This window comes from Neophocaena asiaeorientalis, unplaced genomic scaffold (genome assembly GCF_003031525.2).
Source record: "Neophocaena asiaeorientalis asiaeorientalis breed wild unplaced genomic scaffold, Neophocaena_asiaeorientalis_V1.1 scaffold684, whole genome shotgun sequence".
Lineage (NCBI taxonomy): Eukaryota > Metazoa > Chordata > Mammalia > Artiodactyla > Phocoenidae > Neophocaena > Neophocaena asiaeorientalis.
The window spans coordinates 1,314,551-1,331,276 of NW_020174048.1; the positions used below are offsets into that span (position 1 = coordinate 1,314,551).

Sequence of the window (16,726 nt, forward strand, 5' to 3'; positions counted from 1 at the left end):
CAAAGGGCACACGCCTTCAGTTATCAGATGAATAAGTTCTGGGGATCTAATGACAACACAGTGATTATAGTTTATACTGTATTGTATCCTTGAAATTGCTTAGCAGATTTTTAAATTTTTATTTTATCTACTGTTGGAGTACAGTTGGTTAAACAGTGCTGTGTTAGTCTGCTTAGAGAGTAGGTATTAAGCATTCTTACCACACACAAGGGAAACAAGGTGAGGTGATGGAGCTGTTAATTAGCCTGATGGTGGGTGCTCACGTCACAAAGTATGAATATGCCAAACTGTCAGGTTGTACACTTTAAAACACATACAATTTTATTTGTCAATTATAAGCCTCCATAAGGCAGGAGGGAAAATGAACAAATAAATAAATAATGTGAAAAAACAACACAATGAACTCAAAGAAAGAAGAAAGTTATATTGATAATGGAAGAAATCAGTAAAATGAAAATAATAACAGATTTGATCAATAAAACAAGACACATGCATTTTGAAAAGACCAGTTAAATAGACTAGTGTTTGACAACCCAATTTAAGAAACAAGAGACAATATACGATCGATAACACTAGAAAGGAGAGGGTTCCATAACCATAGTCATCAAGGAGATAACAAGTAATATCTTCAACTGTATGTCATAAACTTGAAAACCCAGATGAAATAATTATTTTAATGAAAAATGCAATATAAAATATAGAAAATATGAAATGGTAAAATGGAGTCAAGAAGAAGCAGAGACCCTGATTAGAAGGGATTGGAAAGGACCTGCTAAGATGATGGTTTGCCTAGTTATTCCTAACAAACCTTTAAGGAACAAATAATTCCTGTGAGATATAAATGTTTCCAGAGCATAAAAAAAGAGGTAAACCTTCTAAACTCATTCTATAAGGCTAATGTAATCCTAACATCAAAACAAAATGGGACAGCTTAAATAAAAAGCTTCATCTCAGAGACATAAAAATACTAAAATATTATCAAATCAAACACAGAAGTGCATTAAAAGGATCAATCTATCATGTCTATGAAGAGTTTACTCCAACAATGCCAAGATTTTTCAAAATTAGAAAATTTACTAAATTTTTAAAAAAGGAGAAGATCCACATGTAGCTGCTCCCACCCCCAACCTCACTGAAAAAAACATCTAACAAAATTCAACACTAATTTCTGGAAATAGAAATCATGGGAGTAACTTGTCAGACTATCTGACAAACGGTATTCACTAGGAATCTCTGTCAACATCAGAATAATGGTGAAACGCTCTAAGCCTTTCCGCGAGAGCCAGAACAGGACTCTGGTGAAGGAAAGAAAAGCAGGCTCTGAGCAGGGATGCAGCCGCCAGCACGGAGGTGCTCCAGGCACAGCTAGAAGATCTCAGCCAACTGACACCTGAGAAATGAATTTCTCTTTCACTGAAAGAGAAATGTCAGCAGGCGAGGTGGCCAGATGAAGGATCGACATCCAAAAATTAACTGCAAATAATGGCCAATACAGCAGAGTCATGAAAAATTGGTCCATGTAAGGTAGAAACTAAAATACAAAATACCAATAAGAACTATGAAGAAAATGGTAAAACTTCACAGAAGGCTATGATAGATCTCATGAGTAAATGGAAATATACCATATACCTGCACAGGAAGATTCAAATAGCAGATACATAGGTATTCTCCAAATTAATCCGTAATAGTTAATGGAAGCAAATAGAACGTTTGTCCTATTAAATGTAAAAAAAAAATACCACAAAGTGAAGTTTTTGTTTGTCTGTTTTTGCAGGAATAAATAAATGAATCAGTGGAAAGTAATGGGAGACATCCATGTATATATAAAAAATGAGTATATAATAGAGTTGACTTTCCATATGAGTGAGAAGGTAACGGATTATCCAGTATTGGGTTGGGACAATTGACCATCCATTTGGGGAAATATTTGGTGAGAGTTAATATACACATTAAGTTTAAGTTCTAGGCACTTTTATACATTATCTCATTTGAACTTCATATTAACACTTTGAGGGACGCGTATTACTACTCATTTTACAAATGAAAGAAATTGAGCCTCAGAGAGATGAAGAAAGTGCTCGCAGGTCACACAGCTCTTAAGTACCAGAGCCCGAGGCCAGGTCCTTCTGCCTCAGGGCCTGTATGCTCCCACACCATATGGAATTTCAATTAACTCCCTTCCCTAAACACCACAATAAATTCCAGATGGATAAAGCAGACATTGTTTTAAATGTAAAGAATATTGGAGAACATTTTATAATCTTAGGGTGGAAAAGACTTTCTTAAGCAAAATGTAACCCTATAAAGACAAAAGTTCAGAGGTGATCTCAAAATGTAAAGGTTCCTATGACAGAAGATGACATAAACAAATATAAAATAACGGTAACAGAATGGGAGAAAAATATCTGTACATAAGGAAGCAATAGGAAAATGAATAATCTTCAAATAAATACAAATGGCCAATATACACCTGAAGAGTTGCAGAAAATAACGAGAAACAAAGAAAGTGCAAATTATATTTAAATACACATATATAAAATGTATGTATTATATAATAGGTATAAAATATGTAATATTCTAAGTATTTCAGATATAACCATGTGTAATTATGTTTTTTTTTCTCAAAATGGGAAAACCTCTATTTGTTTACTATCCAACGGCACTAAAGGCAAGAGGAAGTAAGTAAGTATTCTTTTACTCTGCTGCCGGAGATATAAAAGGGCACAGCTTTTTTTTTTTTTTTTTACAATTCAGTAGAAAGATAAAGTGTAAAATCTTCTCTGCTAAAAATCTCATTTCTATGTATCTCTCACAGAGAAATACACATGTACGTGCATGACAAGGTCAACACAAACATTCATCTTAGCCTGATTTTCAAAAGACAAAGTTGAAACAATCTAAATGCTGATCGTTAGAGGAGTGTTTAAATAACTTATGGCATATCCATAGGACATCATTATTTGCAATATTTAATTATACTCAATTAATCTCCATGTGTTGACCGGGAAAGATCTCCAGGGCAAAGTGTTACATAGGAAGAAAATTAGCTATTTGAAGATCAATACATAGGATATGATCCCATTTATGTAAAAAACAAAGCAAAGCAAAACTGTATCTTTGCCTAGGCATTGTTCTGCCTACCTACCGCTATGTAACAATCCACCGCCAAGTGTATTTGCTCAGGAATCTGTGATTTGGGCAGGGCTGGTGGGGACAGCTCATCTCTGCTCACTTGGCATGGGTTGGGGGGCTGGGCTGGAATTGTCTGCAGGCTCTCGCTCACACGCCTGGTAGTCCATCCCAGCCTTGAAATCTCACGGCACCACGTCTGCTTCAGTCTCCTCGCGAGGGCAGATGGGAAGGCTCATCCCGAGACGGGGGAAGGGAAACCAGACCGCATCTTTGATGGGAGGAGTGTGAAATCTGTGGTGTTAAAACCGCTGTAGAGGAGTGTGTATAATTTCTAAGAAAAAGATCTGTAAAGACAGATACGCCAACAGTTGATAGCTGTTACCCTGGGGAGGTCAGTAGATTGGGAAGTGGAGGTCGTAGTAGATTTGGTTAGTATACAAACCCATCTTGAACCGGCTTAAGAAGAAAAGGATTTTATTGACTCACATAACTGGCCGTCCCAGGGGTTCGTGTGGCTTCGGAGGTTGAAATGCTGCCATGGGGGCACTCTATTTCTCTCATTTTCCGGGCAGACTTTCTCCATGTGATGGGCAAGGCCACCTTGGAAGCCCCAGACCTAAATCCTCACAGGTTAGCTGCTCCAACGGAAGGAGAAAACGTAATTGTGCTGGTAGCTCCAGAAGAGAGCTCCAGGAAAGATGCGGAGTGATAGGCTTGGGGTACCTGCCCTTTCTTACCTTCATCACTACGGCCAGCAGGTAGGGCATTTCACCTGGCCAGGCCTCTGTCACCTGCCCACCTATTCAGCAGCTCCTTACTGTCCTGACTCTGACTTCCTTTGCTTTGGCACGTGGGGAATTTCCTTTCCCGTGTTTGCTCTTAAGGATGTAATAAACCTTTTTCCGTCCTGCACATTTCCTGCAGTTTTTTAGTGTTTGATCATATTGATCAGAAGCTCTTCGTGGCTCCCACAGAGATTTGATTTTTATCGTCCACGTTTTTATTTCTCGGGCTGACCCTCTGCTTTTTCTGCACTTAAGGAATGTTGGCCTGACACCTTCCATTGTCAAAAATTCCAAGTCGCCCCACCAACGAGGGGGACGTCCGCCCTTGGTGATGCAACAGTCTTCTATCCCATGCACGCTTCAGTGCTGTGACTTTACCAGTAAGGCCAGAAGTATCCCTCACTAGCTGCTTTCCTGTGCGGGATATTAGAAAATATAAATAAAATTGACATTAAGAGTCAGACTACAAAGGAACCTCATAGGAATAAAAGAGGCAATAAGGTGAGTAAATCTGTCCGTATATTTTGCTTCCTCAAGGCAGTAGCCCCAGGAACTACAATAACGCTGTCCCTCTAGGTTTTTGCTAGTATTATCAAATTTGCTCTTCTGCGGTCTATTCAGTTGTCATATTTTCCAAAAATTAGGTTGTACCGCAAACTCAGTGGCAGGAATTATAACTTCACCTAAGATTTGCATCACACCAATATGTCCCGTCAGGGCTTAATAAAAATGATAATACTGTGTCCTTTCTTTACATTGACCTGAAAGATCATTTTTGAACTATAGTATAATATGGAATAACCCTCCAACTATTTCACAGTTGCCCTCATACATTCTTTTCTTAACCTTCCCTTGTGCAGCTCAATCTAGTTTTCACTTTTGTTAATGTTGAGTCTAGAAATAAGGCCTCAAAATTTGCAAAGTGAAACGCTCATTACTATAGCCTTTCTCATTGAATGATGAGCGGTGAAGTTCATCCTGGCGTATCCCTACCTGCAACTGAGCGATATTTTAGGGCAGCTCTTTGTGCCCTGAAAGTATTTCACTGTTAGTCAACTTTGGATTTTTCATGTTTATGGAGTAGATCTATGATTCAAGGAACCAAAAATATTTTGAAAATCGTGTATATTGACCATGGAATAATTATAACCCTCACCACCACCTAAGTTTTACTTACCTTAAGATAAAAATGATAATTTCCATTTGCTGAGCACGTCCCAACTCTTGGGGAAAGAATGAAACCAGATCCACTCTGGTTGCCATGGTGGCAGTATAATTATCCATTTTAAACATGGGATCCATCAGGGCAAGAAGAATTTTAAAAAGGGAAGGTTTACTCTAAACATAGTACCTGAATGTCAGAGCCAGACTTGCAGTAGCTCCCAGTCTAGCACACCATCTGCCCCGTTGGCCATAGTTGATGCCAAGTGGATCTGTCTCTACCTGGGCCAAACTGTTTCTCAAGTCACATGTGTGTTGCAGAGAGAAAGCCATGCTGCCTGCCCTCATTGCTGCTCTGACTCCTGGATTTTCTGAGCCATCCCTTCTCTCTTCCGTCTTTGCTTAAGGCGTAGTCAATTACTGCTACTGGCAACCAAAAGATGCTTAAATACAATCACAGAGGAAACTTAAGTATTTATCAAGCAATTTGTTGTGCAAAATAAAATTTGGGAGACAGCAAACCATTTCTAAGCATCTTTGTAAATGGATAAATTGCTAATAAACCCTAGGAACAATTATTGACATTTGTTTTTATGAAATTTTATAATAGAAAGTATTCAGTGCGTTGGGTAATCTAATCAAAATCTAACCAAATTCAATTTCTCAAATATCAATCATTTAGAAACATTGCATTTCCAATGGCTTATACATTTGTCCTAAAAGTCTTTCCTTCACACAAACCAATTGAAATTCCATTTTAGGTGTGATTCTAGAACATTTAGAACTTAGAGAAGAAAATGTCTTGTTTTTCTATGTCAGTTCTTAGATTCGTTATTTACTCAACACGTGTTCATTGAAGGCTGACGGCTTCCCATGAAGAGTGTCTGAGACCAGGCCACACGTGCAACGGCGTGGTTCAGTGGGATGGGCCGCCCTGGAGTCACAACACTCAGATCTGGTCCAAGAGCCCCGCCGCTGACTTGCTGAGTGACTTTATCATTCTGGGCCTCAGTTTCCTCACCTACACACAGAAAGGACTACTCTTCTCTCTACACTCAAATTCAACCAAGAGGTGAGTCAGCAAGAAGCTGACCGGGCTTTGATAGCTGCTGAAAATAAAAACTCTATTTCTCTACTTACTTCTGTGTTCTACAAAGAGAAACAATCATTTATAGAAAAGCAGCTGCAGACTTACTCAGGCAGGAGGAAAGAGGAAGTGCACGCCTTATTCTAAGGCTGGACTTGACGGTTTCTCTCCAGCTGTAAGGAATCTCAATTTCATTTCTCAGAATACACCTGTTAAGTAGAATAATCAACACTTGACCAGAAGTATTACTCCAGTCCTTATTGGCGTGGTGTCAGCATTTGTAAGTTACTTGCTCACCTTGGCTAGGCCGATCCTCCTGCCGTGGGAGAGACGTGAATTGCCGCTGGCCTTATTTTGTCTACGAGGACACAGGGCTGAGAAAGCAACTCCTCCGAGGTCCGACTGTATGAGGTCAACTAGTCCCGATTAAACCGTCCGACCTCACATCCCATGCTGAGGCCTGGACAGCACTCTGCCTCTGGTAAATTGCTTGAAATTTACTATGGGGCCAGATAGGAAATGCGCTAGGACAGCGCACTGCTTCACTGGAGGAAAGGCAGGTGCAGGTGCTATACGTGCTAATTCAGGTAAAAGCCCAGCAATGCAGACCCCAGGCTGACTACCCTGCACCCTGGGCTATTTCAGCTCTCATCCTGGGCCCGGCAAGTTTCTCCTGTCTTCTTCAGTCTTCTCAGTCGTAGGTGGAAGGTAATTCTCTATAGCCCAGGGCAGCGAGGACAGAGGCAAGATCACTGCCGCATCAGTTAATATGGGCCAACGGTGCCAGGTCCTGACTGCAGGCGGGCGTTCTGGTGCAGGATGGTGGTAAGAGGACACAGGCTTTGCAGCCCAGTGAGGGACGAGAGGCCTGTGAGAATCAGGTCCCCTCACCTGAGTCTTAGCCTCCTTACCTTCGAGGCAGGGCTGTTATAAAGGTTGAACCTAAGTATACAAACACCTACCACAGTGCTAGCACGTGGCAGGCGGGGACTGGTGGCTGTTAATTTGTCAGCAGTGCTGGCTCACTTTATTTAAAGTGGACCTGCTCAAACAAAAGCGTTTTCTTTGTTAATAGGAACACTCAGGTTTAACGAAGTAGTAAATGGTTCAAATCAAGATTTAGCCTGTTACTCAGTTTGCGGTGACTTCTTCTCAAGTAAGGGTTTTAAACTGAGGAAGTATCAACCCCATTTTTTGGAACAAAATCAGATAATACAAAGAATTTAAGGCAGGGGGCTTCCCTGGTGGCGCAGTGATTGAGAGTCCGCCTGCCGATGCAGGGGAAATGGGTTCGTGCCCCAGTCCAGGAAGATCCCACATGCTTGCGTACCGCAAAAAAAAAAAAAAAGAATTTAAGGCAGGGAAAGAAAAGTGACTTAATGCTTTGTTTCATTTCAGTCAAAACACGTTGTCATCCTTTCTCGGGGGCCAGGGGACACAGCACGCTCCTGTTTGGTTTGTGAGGAAAACAACTGTGCGTTAAATATCCTGAAACAAAACCCCTCATAAAAACCTCCCGAGGCTATTTTGAGTCACGACACGCCATTTACCACAGTTACCTTGCGGAGCCTCCACACTCGTGTAGGATGAGGGTGATGAGGACACAAGTGCGTCAAGAAAAGCTGCAGTTGACCAGCAATTTCTCCAGATTAAACGAATCCTAGAAGTCTACCTCCCAGACTGCCTAAAAGCACCGGAACCAAGACGAAAGAGGAATGGGTCACAGGCTACAACAGAGAGGGAGACAATTTCCATAAAATCTTGTTCTATACATGCCGGCGATCGCTAAGAGTCATAAATTACTTTAGACAGAACGATGGGGAAGGGCCAGACCCTCCTGCAGAGGCACATTACGTCTTTAAAAGTGCACAGACAGAAAGTTCATAGTTTGCTTAGCGAAAGGTTTAATACCTTAATACGTGTGACCTGGAACACTATATGAGCGTGAGGTACAAAAAGATATTTCAAGTAAATACCTATTCTTTCTAAATAAGTAAAAAGTAAAAAAAAGAAAAAAGAAGTATATAGTAATAACACAATGGATTTTGTTTTGGTAAATGCTTTATTACTTCAGCAACTGAACCCACAGATGGTACTGGGTACCGAGACCACACCACAACGTCCAAGTCGCTGGAGGGCACGTCTCTGTGGGCGGCCCGTGGGTCCTGTCACTGCGGTATTCCTTCTCAGGACCCTGAAGGTACCCTCCTCTGAGCACCCCGTGCCCCAGGTACACCATGCCATGGCTGCCTGATATGCAGTGGTTGAGGGAACCGAGGTGCCTTGTCCCAGTTTAAAATAAAGTATGCTCTAATGGAAACAGTTTAGACCCTTTATCTGGACTGTAATAACTTGGTTATTAAACATAAACAACTGGTGGTTAGCAGAGGTGGTGGGTGCATGAAATGGGTGAAGAGGGTCAAAAAGTACACACTTCCAGTTACGAATAACTCATGGGATCTAGTGTACAGCATGGTGACTGTAGTTAATAATACTGTATCGCATATTTGAAAGTTAAGAAAGTAAATCTTAAAAAGTCCTTATCACAAGATTAAAAAGAATTATAACTGTGTGGTGACAGATGTCAACTAGACTTAGTGGTGATCATTTTGCAATATATACAAATATCCAATCATTATGTTGTACACCTGAAACGTAATTAACATTTAATGTTCTGTCGATTATACCTCCATAAAAATGTTGAAATCAAAAAAAAAATCAAATAAACAAAAGCAACTGTTCTACATTAGATAGCTTTTCACTAACCTAAATAAATACAAAAAGAATTCAATCCCATTTTCGGCACTCCCCGAGGGTTACCTGGATCTTTCTGTTTTATCTTATCACTTACCTGGTGATAAGGTTCTAAGCACTTATCTGTGACTTTTTATCGTGTCCACTGGAATTAATCGAAGTGATTTAAAGGACAGCTAAATCTAACAAACTCTGCCTCTGTAACACTACACATTTTAAAAAGAAAACATGGCCAGCCATTTGTCCTTACTGGAAACTTTGCATCAAAGGTAGGGAAAAAAGACCCAGCTTTAGATTAACTCTGTTCTATGCCAGCGTCTTACTTCAGCTCATTTAGTTCTCGGAACCACCCTAAATGAAACATACGGTTGATTCTTGAACACCATGGAGGTTAGGAGTGCTGACCCCAGGGCAGTGGGAAATCCGGGTATAACTTAGCGCTGGCCCTCCGTCCCTGCAGTTCCTCTGTGTCTGGGGTTCAGCGTCCACAGATTCAACCAGGTGCAGATGGTGCAGTACTGCAGTGTCTACTTTTGAAAAGAACCCGCGTGTAAGCGGGCCCATGCACTTCAAACCTACGCCGCTCAAGGGTGAACTGTATTTTAAAAGGGAAGAACCACAATCACGAGTTAGGCAATTTATTCAAGACCTAAGCCCTAAGGGACAAAGATGGAGGTCGGACACAGCAAGCTTTGGCCCCTGTGCCTGTCTCTCTCCAGTAGAGCTGTCTACACTGGAACTGCATAAACATGAAGAAACCCAGTATTAGCAAATACGTTCTCTTCAACTTTCACGTCCATAACTTAACTCTCATCATTAGCTCTAATTAAAATAGAAGTGGAAAACTAGCAAATAGAATTGTTTTCAATATCGTCGATTTATACAAGCAAAGATTCGTTCAAACTGCTCTTCTCCCCATTGGACTGTCATTGACTATTTTAGTTAACTTATTTTCATCTAGTAAACTTCCTAATTTTTATTTGTCTAGGTAAAGCTTATCAAATTTAAACACTTAAGATTCTTAAACGTTTGGGAGTTTTGCTGGAAAGCAAATGCCCATTTGTAGGTATTGATATGCAAACAGTTCACATTTTAATGTGTGATCAACTACAATGTGCATTTCTCTACCAAACAGCCCTCTGTACTGGAAATTCAATGTACAAGTTAGGGAGTTATGTCTGGCACAAAAAAAGTTCTCATTAATTGCTTACCAAAAGAAGTCAACAATCAGAAAACAACTTATGGGTTTACGTGTAATAAACACATGCCATACGCGTGCTCAGATGCTACAGTGGTTCCTCGATTCTTCCTTGTGGTAGCTTCAGGGACTCAGCAGACTACGGAGAGAAAACTGTTCTCTCCAACACAGGGTTAAAGTGAACCATATATCGCTTAGAAAGAAAAATTCCATTGACCCTTTCAATATGTGGGCAGTGGAGGGCACCGATTACCACGCAAGAAGTCAGTCTCAATCAGAGGTCAGCACAGTTCTCTGACTGGGCCAGAAAGTAGGTAATTTCAGCTTTGTGGGCTGTATGGGCTGTGTCCCAACCACTCAACTCTGACGCTGTACCAAAGCGGCCACACACAATGCGCTAGTGAATGAGCCTGGCTGTGTCAATAAACTTTATTTACTGACACTAAAACTTGAATTTCATATAATTTTCATATGTCACGAAATTGGATTCTCATGTTTTTTTTTTTTTAACCATTTAACAATGTTAAGATCATTCCTGGCTCACACACCATACAAAAGCAGGTGGTGGGCTGTATCTGGTCTGTGGGCAGTCACTCCCCCACCCCCGCTCTAAACATACGCTCTGTTTTAACACTTATGTTTTGCTGGCAATTAGATAACTTCTACTTCATTATTAAGTGAGAACAATAAAACAAAATTTGCTTAAGGCTTTGTCTAAGCTGCTGGTGACACGTTTAAGACAAAAATTTAACACTTACTTATGTCAAGATTAAATATACTGGGAGACGAACAAACTGGCCAAGTTGCATTTATTTCTTGATGTCAAGTCTGTACGGCTCTCATCCACACCATGGCATCTGGCCGCACTTCTGACTATAATACAGCGAGTGCAAGTTCACTTGAAAATGCACAGCTGCACACCTTATGTAAGTTAAAGACAGCTACACTAGTATTTGTTGATAGCAAAAGCGTGATCTGAAGCTCCAGGACGGGACCACTCCTGTTTGGTTTAATAAAAAAATGTACCCAACCATTAAAAATGGCCATCTGGGGAACGGGCCAGTATATAAAACGTTTGTCAGGTAAAATGTAACCATTTAGCTTTTTAAAAAAATGATTTTCAAACTTTAAACCTTTCTATTGAACTGTTACATGGATATACACTATTAGAGCACAAAACAAATTTGCTACGGGCTATATTTTCAGCAACTTGGCTAACTTTTTAAAAATCTGTTTGTGAAGTAATAACATTTTTTAAAAAATAAAAGAGTAGCTAAATGAAATCTCTTCTTTGCACATTTAATGTGTTCGGTTGCTTCCAAGTCATCCCCGACTGCCAACAAAAACAACAGAAACCAGAGACCCACTCGAGTGTTTAATTCAAACCTATATTTGCAGTTTCTAAAATGCTGATCCACAGACCACTCTCTCGTTACACATGTGCACCAACGGAAAAGCAAAGAGAACCCCGGTCATCCCACGAGAGGAACAGCTCCTCATCCAACAGTCTTCAGAAGGCTACACGTGCAGTCCCTGCGCCCGTCCAGATGGCGATGCAATAAATACACGGCTCGCCCTGCTCGCCTCGGTCCAGCCAGGCCCGCCACTACCTGTTGTAGGCCCGCTCCTTTTTGGACTTCTCCAGGGCCTTGTCCATGGTCTTCTCGTTCTCCCCTCAACATTTGGGGCAGTACCACTTGCCCTTGGGTTTATGGTTCAGTCCCACGCAGGAGAAGTGGAACCACTCGATGGGGCACTCGTCATTGTCACAGCCAATCATCTCTCCATAGGAGACCTGATTGCACAGACAGTACGTGGGCTCGTTCGGGTCAATGGGAAGGTCTGCAGGAGATGCTTCCCTCTCGGCTTTGGCCTTGGAGCGTTTCTTCTTCTTGGAGGCCTTCGCCTTCTTCTCCTTAGGCGTTCCGGAGGTGACGTCATCATGGTCGTGATTATTAGCTGCGTTTTCCCGATTCTCGTTGTTGCGCTGTCGCCGGGACCGCTTGCTGTTAGGCTTTTCTGCCTGCGCGACTGTCTCAGTTTTTGACTTATCCTGGCCAGCTTTGCTGTGGCCAGTGGTGTCACTGACCTCTTGATGTGCCTCAAAGAGTTCCACGTGACTGTCCACCTGCCTGGCCCGGTTCTCCACCAGCTCCACCATCTGACTCACGATCTGGATCTTCTCGTCGCCCAGCTCCTGGCTCCGGATCAGGGCCCTCTGAATGCAGTGGAGCGCTCTCCTCCGCTGGGTGCCGTCCGTCTCCCGCTTGAACTTCTCGTAATACTCATCCAGTTCCTTCAGGATTTCTGCAAAGGAAAAAATTAGCGTTACACCCTCACGGTAAACCCTACCAAGGCTTTCGGTTCTCTAATCTACCAAAAAAGGAACTGTTAAGGGACAAAAAGGACCAATGCAAGGCTTCCTAGCACGAAAACTTGTAACCTGTAGGCCTCTCTGGCAGGTTTTTTTTTTTTTTTTTCCCCCGGTGAAGAAAATCTCTGGAACTAAATACAAACGTCAACACAGTTCCTATTTATCAAAGTGCCCCTCAAAGCTCCCCAAGGGACTCTGTGTGCATTCAGAGACTGGGTAATGAAAACTCCTTGGACAGGCAGCTACGGGGACAGTTCAAGTTTAGGTGAAGTGCTGAGGTCCAAACCTTTATTTTCTATAAAATTAATGATTATGTCCTAAATTTCCATTGTTTTTATTCAAATATTTTTGTAATAATTGAAAGGCTGTTATTTTAGCTATTTAATGCACCGACATCTAGAATACCGGATTAAATTAGAGAACGTACATAAATACTACATAGTGACCCAGGGCCTCAGTTTATTGGTCCCATCACTCCATCCCAGCACATACAGGAATATCTCTGTATTACCGTGTATTACTGAAAACAAGAATGGTTTGTCACAATAAGCCAGGCGACCCAGCCTTGCTTTAAAACAAACGTTGCAGATTTTACGTTTCCATTTACTACTTAAAACAATGACATCTATATCTATAAAAGACAACAGATTTTAGATAATCTGATTGAAATAAGGAAAGTAAATATTCTTCCCAAGAATCTACTTAAATACACAGATAGAAATTCCCAGAGTTATTTTCCCTAAACAGTAACCATTAAATTAAATAGTATCAGATTTTTCTCCTGAAAACCTTTTGTAGTCTCTTAAAATAAGGCAATTCAACTCTCCCAACTCGGAAGCTGTGGGAGGATATGGGTGGGACGAGTATAAAATGTGACATAACCCCTTCCAGATCTTATATCCAATTAGTTACAGGGCATAAACCTCACACTAGAGCAAACATATGAACTTAGACGAACTCTACTTAAGCACACATTATTTTCCAGGATACATTCTTCAGCTGAAGATAGCGCTGAAGACATTTCTTAGAGGAACAATGCAGACTGTCTGCCACCAGAAAGGAGGAATGCCATAGTCTCACGGGCTCTTGGAGTAATTATTTCTGAAAATAAACAGCTCTACTCAACTTATCCAAGTTCTGTTTCACAGGTGCTAAAATATGAGTTTCTGCCATTTATTTTTTAAGTGGATTACACATTACAAAACTGTATCACTTGGTTTAATTAGTAACCAAGTTTCTAAAGACAATTACCATTTCATAGAAAAGAGAACGATTCCATCATATTGCTAATTTAAAATTTCATAGCATACAGCTTCTTTTACATCACAAGCAAGCTTACGGCCACGTGAAGCCCCGCTGTGGGGAAGAAACAAACACCCCATTACAAAATTACCAAGAAATAATTCTTTTACCTACACAACAGCATACATCTCTTCGATGCCCCAAGCGAAGCATTCTTATCGACAAAGCCACTGAAGTACAAACATCTGTAAACAGGAACCCCTGTGCTAACTAGGGCGGCATCCTGTTAGCACACCTGGCTTCTTCAGCTTCATCAGCTCCAACCGCTGCTGACCCTTTTTTCTAAAAATGCTCCATACCGTCACTATAGGAAAGCAATGGTACAGTGGAAAGAATCTAAGGATTAAGTGAGACTGCAGCCAAATTTAAACTGATCTGTCCAATTATTAGAAATGTTTTCTTTGTTTTACACAGGGATTGCGCTGAAGTTCTTTATGAAGCCTTCTTCCTTGGTGCGTGGGCATTTAAAAAATAATACTTTAAAAGTAGCTGAAAATATGTTAAATTCAAAATAACCTCACATATCATTGGTAAACTAATTACGACCCATCCTTATGAATTAATGTTCGGTTGATGTTTACTATGCAAATACTGTTAACCAAAGTTTGACTTGCAACCTAGGAGTTCTTTTAAAAATAAAGCCTTAATTTTTAGGTTAGACTGTGCTGCGTATCTCAACACTCAGTACTAAATCCCAACCAAATGAGTTACGACTATTACCATGACGGATGTTAAGGCTCTGCAGCTCACACAGGGCACTGGCTTCCACGTGAGCCGGGTAGCGTGCGGGTGGGACCGATTTTCTCCGAAGGAGCCAAGTACGCACTGAGCGTGTATTAATTCGACGGAAGACACTCCGGCTCTGAATCGGTAAAACAGGGTGTCAGACAGTAAGGAAAGCTGTAAGAAAGCCACCTCAACGGTATACTGACGTGGACGCTCGAGAATTTTCAGTATGAACTTCTTCGTCTCCTTGCGATTTCCTAGAAATGCTAAGGAACAGTGCCGGTGACGACGAATTCCTCAAAGACTGGGAACCCCGTTAACTCTCCGCTTTAGTCATTCCACCACCCGAGCCGCCTCCGAGCTCAGCGCACACGGGACCCCCTCGGGGGCCGCCCGGCTCTCCCTGTCCCGAGTCACCGACCCACCAGGCCCGGGTCACTCACGCTGCCCCCGCTACACGCAGCCGCACTCGCGGGTCCTCGGGGCCCGGGCGGGAGGCCCAACTGCGCCCTCGGGAGCCCCGGCAGCAAGGATTGCCAGCCTCGCCCTGTCCCCCGGGCGCCGCCATTGCTCCGCGACTGAAGTGACCAGCATCACGTCCGTGGGGGCGGGGCCAAGCCGATCCCCGCCAATGGGGAGGTGACCAGCCGGCGGTGCGCCCCGCCCCTGGAACCACTGCCTATGGGGATCGCCGGGCCGGAGGGCGGAGGCCAGGCGAGGGCACCAATCACAACGCAGGGCCAGAGAACACAGCCCGCCCTAGCTACACCAATGGCCAATGCGACGGCGGAGGCCGAGAGACCCGAAGACATTCAAATCAACTCGACCTCCTCCCTCCTCCCCGCCCCTCTACCAAAGAGAAAAAAGAAAGCAGCGGAAACAGAGACCCGTGCCAGTCACTGCGCAAGGCCCGCCCTCATCCGGCCCAGCAACCAATGGTTCAGCAGCGGACTGATAAGGACATTCCATGGGAGATGCCACGGCCAATTACAGGAGGCCGAGGCGGAACATTCGCAATATGCTAATAAGGCTCCTATAAAAGTCGCTGCGAAGCCGAGCCTTTGGTAGAGCGCGCAGGGGCGCCTTCCCCTCAGGGGTTTTCGGGGCGCTGTGGGGCGCTTTCTGGCTTCCCACCTCCCCCCACTCTTCCGTTTGCCTGCTGCGCAGTCCTGTAAACATGGGTAAACTCCGAGTGACTATCCACGTTCCAAATACAGACCCCAATGCCGTGCCTGACCAGGCAGGAAAGTTTCCCCAACAGCCAGCAATTCCCAGCGGACCCGAACCCTCCGTCTCTCTCCGGCAGTCTGGGCAGCCGGGGCTGCAGAGAACGACCCACAGGTCCTCTCCCCTGCCATGTTCCTCTCCAAGCCGACAATACTTGCCTGCGCCCCCCGAGCGCAGCACAGATGGGCGACTTCGCCCCATCCTCCCTTCCCTGCCCTCCCCTTCCCCACTGCACACACGGAATAAAGCCCTGGCCCTCCGCGAACTACACCCGGCCGCGTCGCCCCTCTCAAGTCGGCCCTCACTCGGTGTCCAGGACCGGGGGCTGGGCGGGGGCGACTGGGGCTACACCACGCGAGGTACGGACCCTGGACTTTATGTAACACTCAGATTCGGGACTGGGTGAAGGTGGTTCCGGGGATAGCGAGCAGGGCCGGGGGACCCCTCGTCCGCAGCGCCCTCCCAGCAGCCCTGCGCGCAGCCCCGTCCCTGCGCCCCTCAGCCTAGCGACCGCGGCACATCCCTCCCTCGGCGCTGTAGCCTGCGCCCCCTGCGCCCCCTCCCCCGCAGCACCCCGCCTCGTCACTTCACTACAAAGAGCGCTTTGCTCGCGCAGCCTGGCGTTGAGACCTCTCGTTCCTCCTTCCTCCTCCGTGTCCGGGCTTCGCGCACAAGGACCTTGGCAAATCAGAGAAGCTCCAGAGCGACCGGTGGGGATGGAGCAGCCGCCCCCGCCCATCCATCCCGCCGTACCTTGGTATTTCGCGTCGATCTCCCGCATCAGAGAGACGTTTCTCTGCAGATCGAAAGGCAGAGACTCGATGGAGTCCAGGTAGTCCTCCACATAGTTCACCAGGTGGATCTGCTCCCCGTTGGCAGGGCTCAACATGGTTCACCGAGGTCCCCGGCGACTCCGCGCGGCTTTCCGCTTCCTCCGGCCCCCGCCCCCTCGGAGCCCAGCGCTGCAAAATGCAAGGCTC

General features: G+C 44.0%; 1 protein-coding gene and 1 pseudogene across 2 annotated transcripts in view; both read right to left on the reverse strand.

The window, feature by feature from the left end:
• Positions 1-10,663: 10,663 nt before the first annotated feature.
• The window catches only part of LOC112405575 (inhibitor of growth protein 1), a 7,122-nt gene continuing 1,059 nt past the window's right edge, over positions 10,664-16,726 (reverse strand). The window contains exons 2-3 of one of the 2 annotated variants that reach the window (XM_024754034.1): positions 14,514-14,655; positions 10,664-12,424 (exon numbers count right to left, since the gene is read on the reverse strand). In XM_024754034.1, coding sequence (XP_024609802.1) covers positions 11,793-12,424; positions 14,514-14,655 — 774 coding nt within the window. In that variant the 3' untranslated portion in view covers positions 10,664-11,792. Of the gene's footprint in view, positions 12,425-14,513; positions 14,656-16,499; positions 16,721-16,726 lie in introns of those variants that run through there. The other variant, XM_024754035.1, reaches the window with a different exon arrangement.
• LOC112405576 (inhibitor of growth protein 1-like) lies at positions 14,662-15,991 on the reverse strand (annotated as a pseudogene).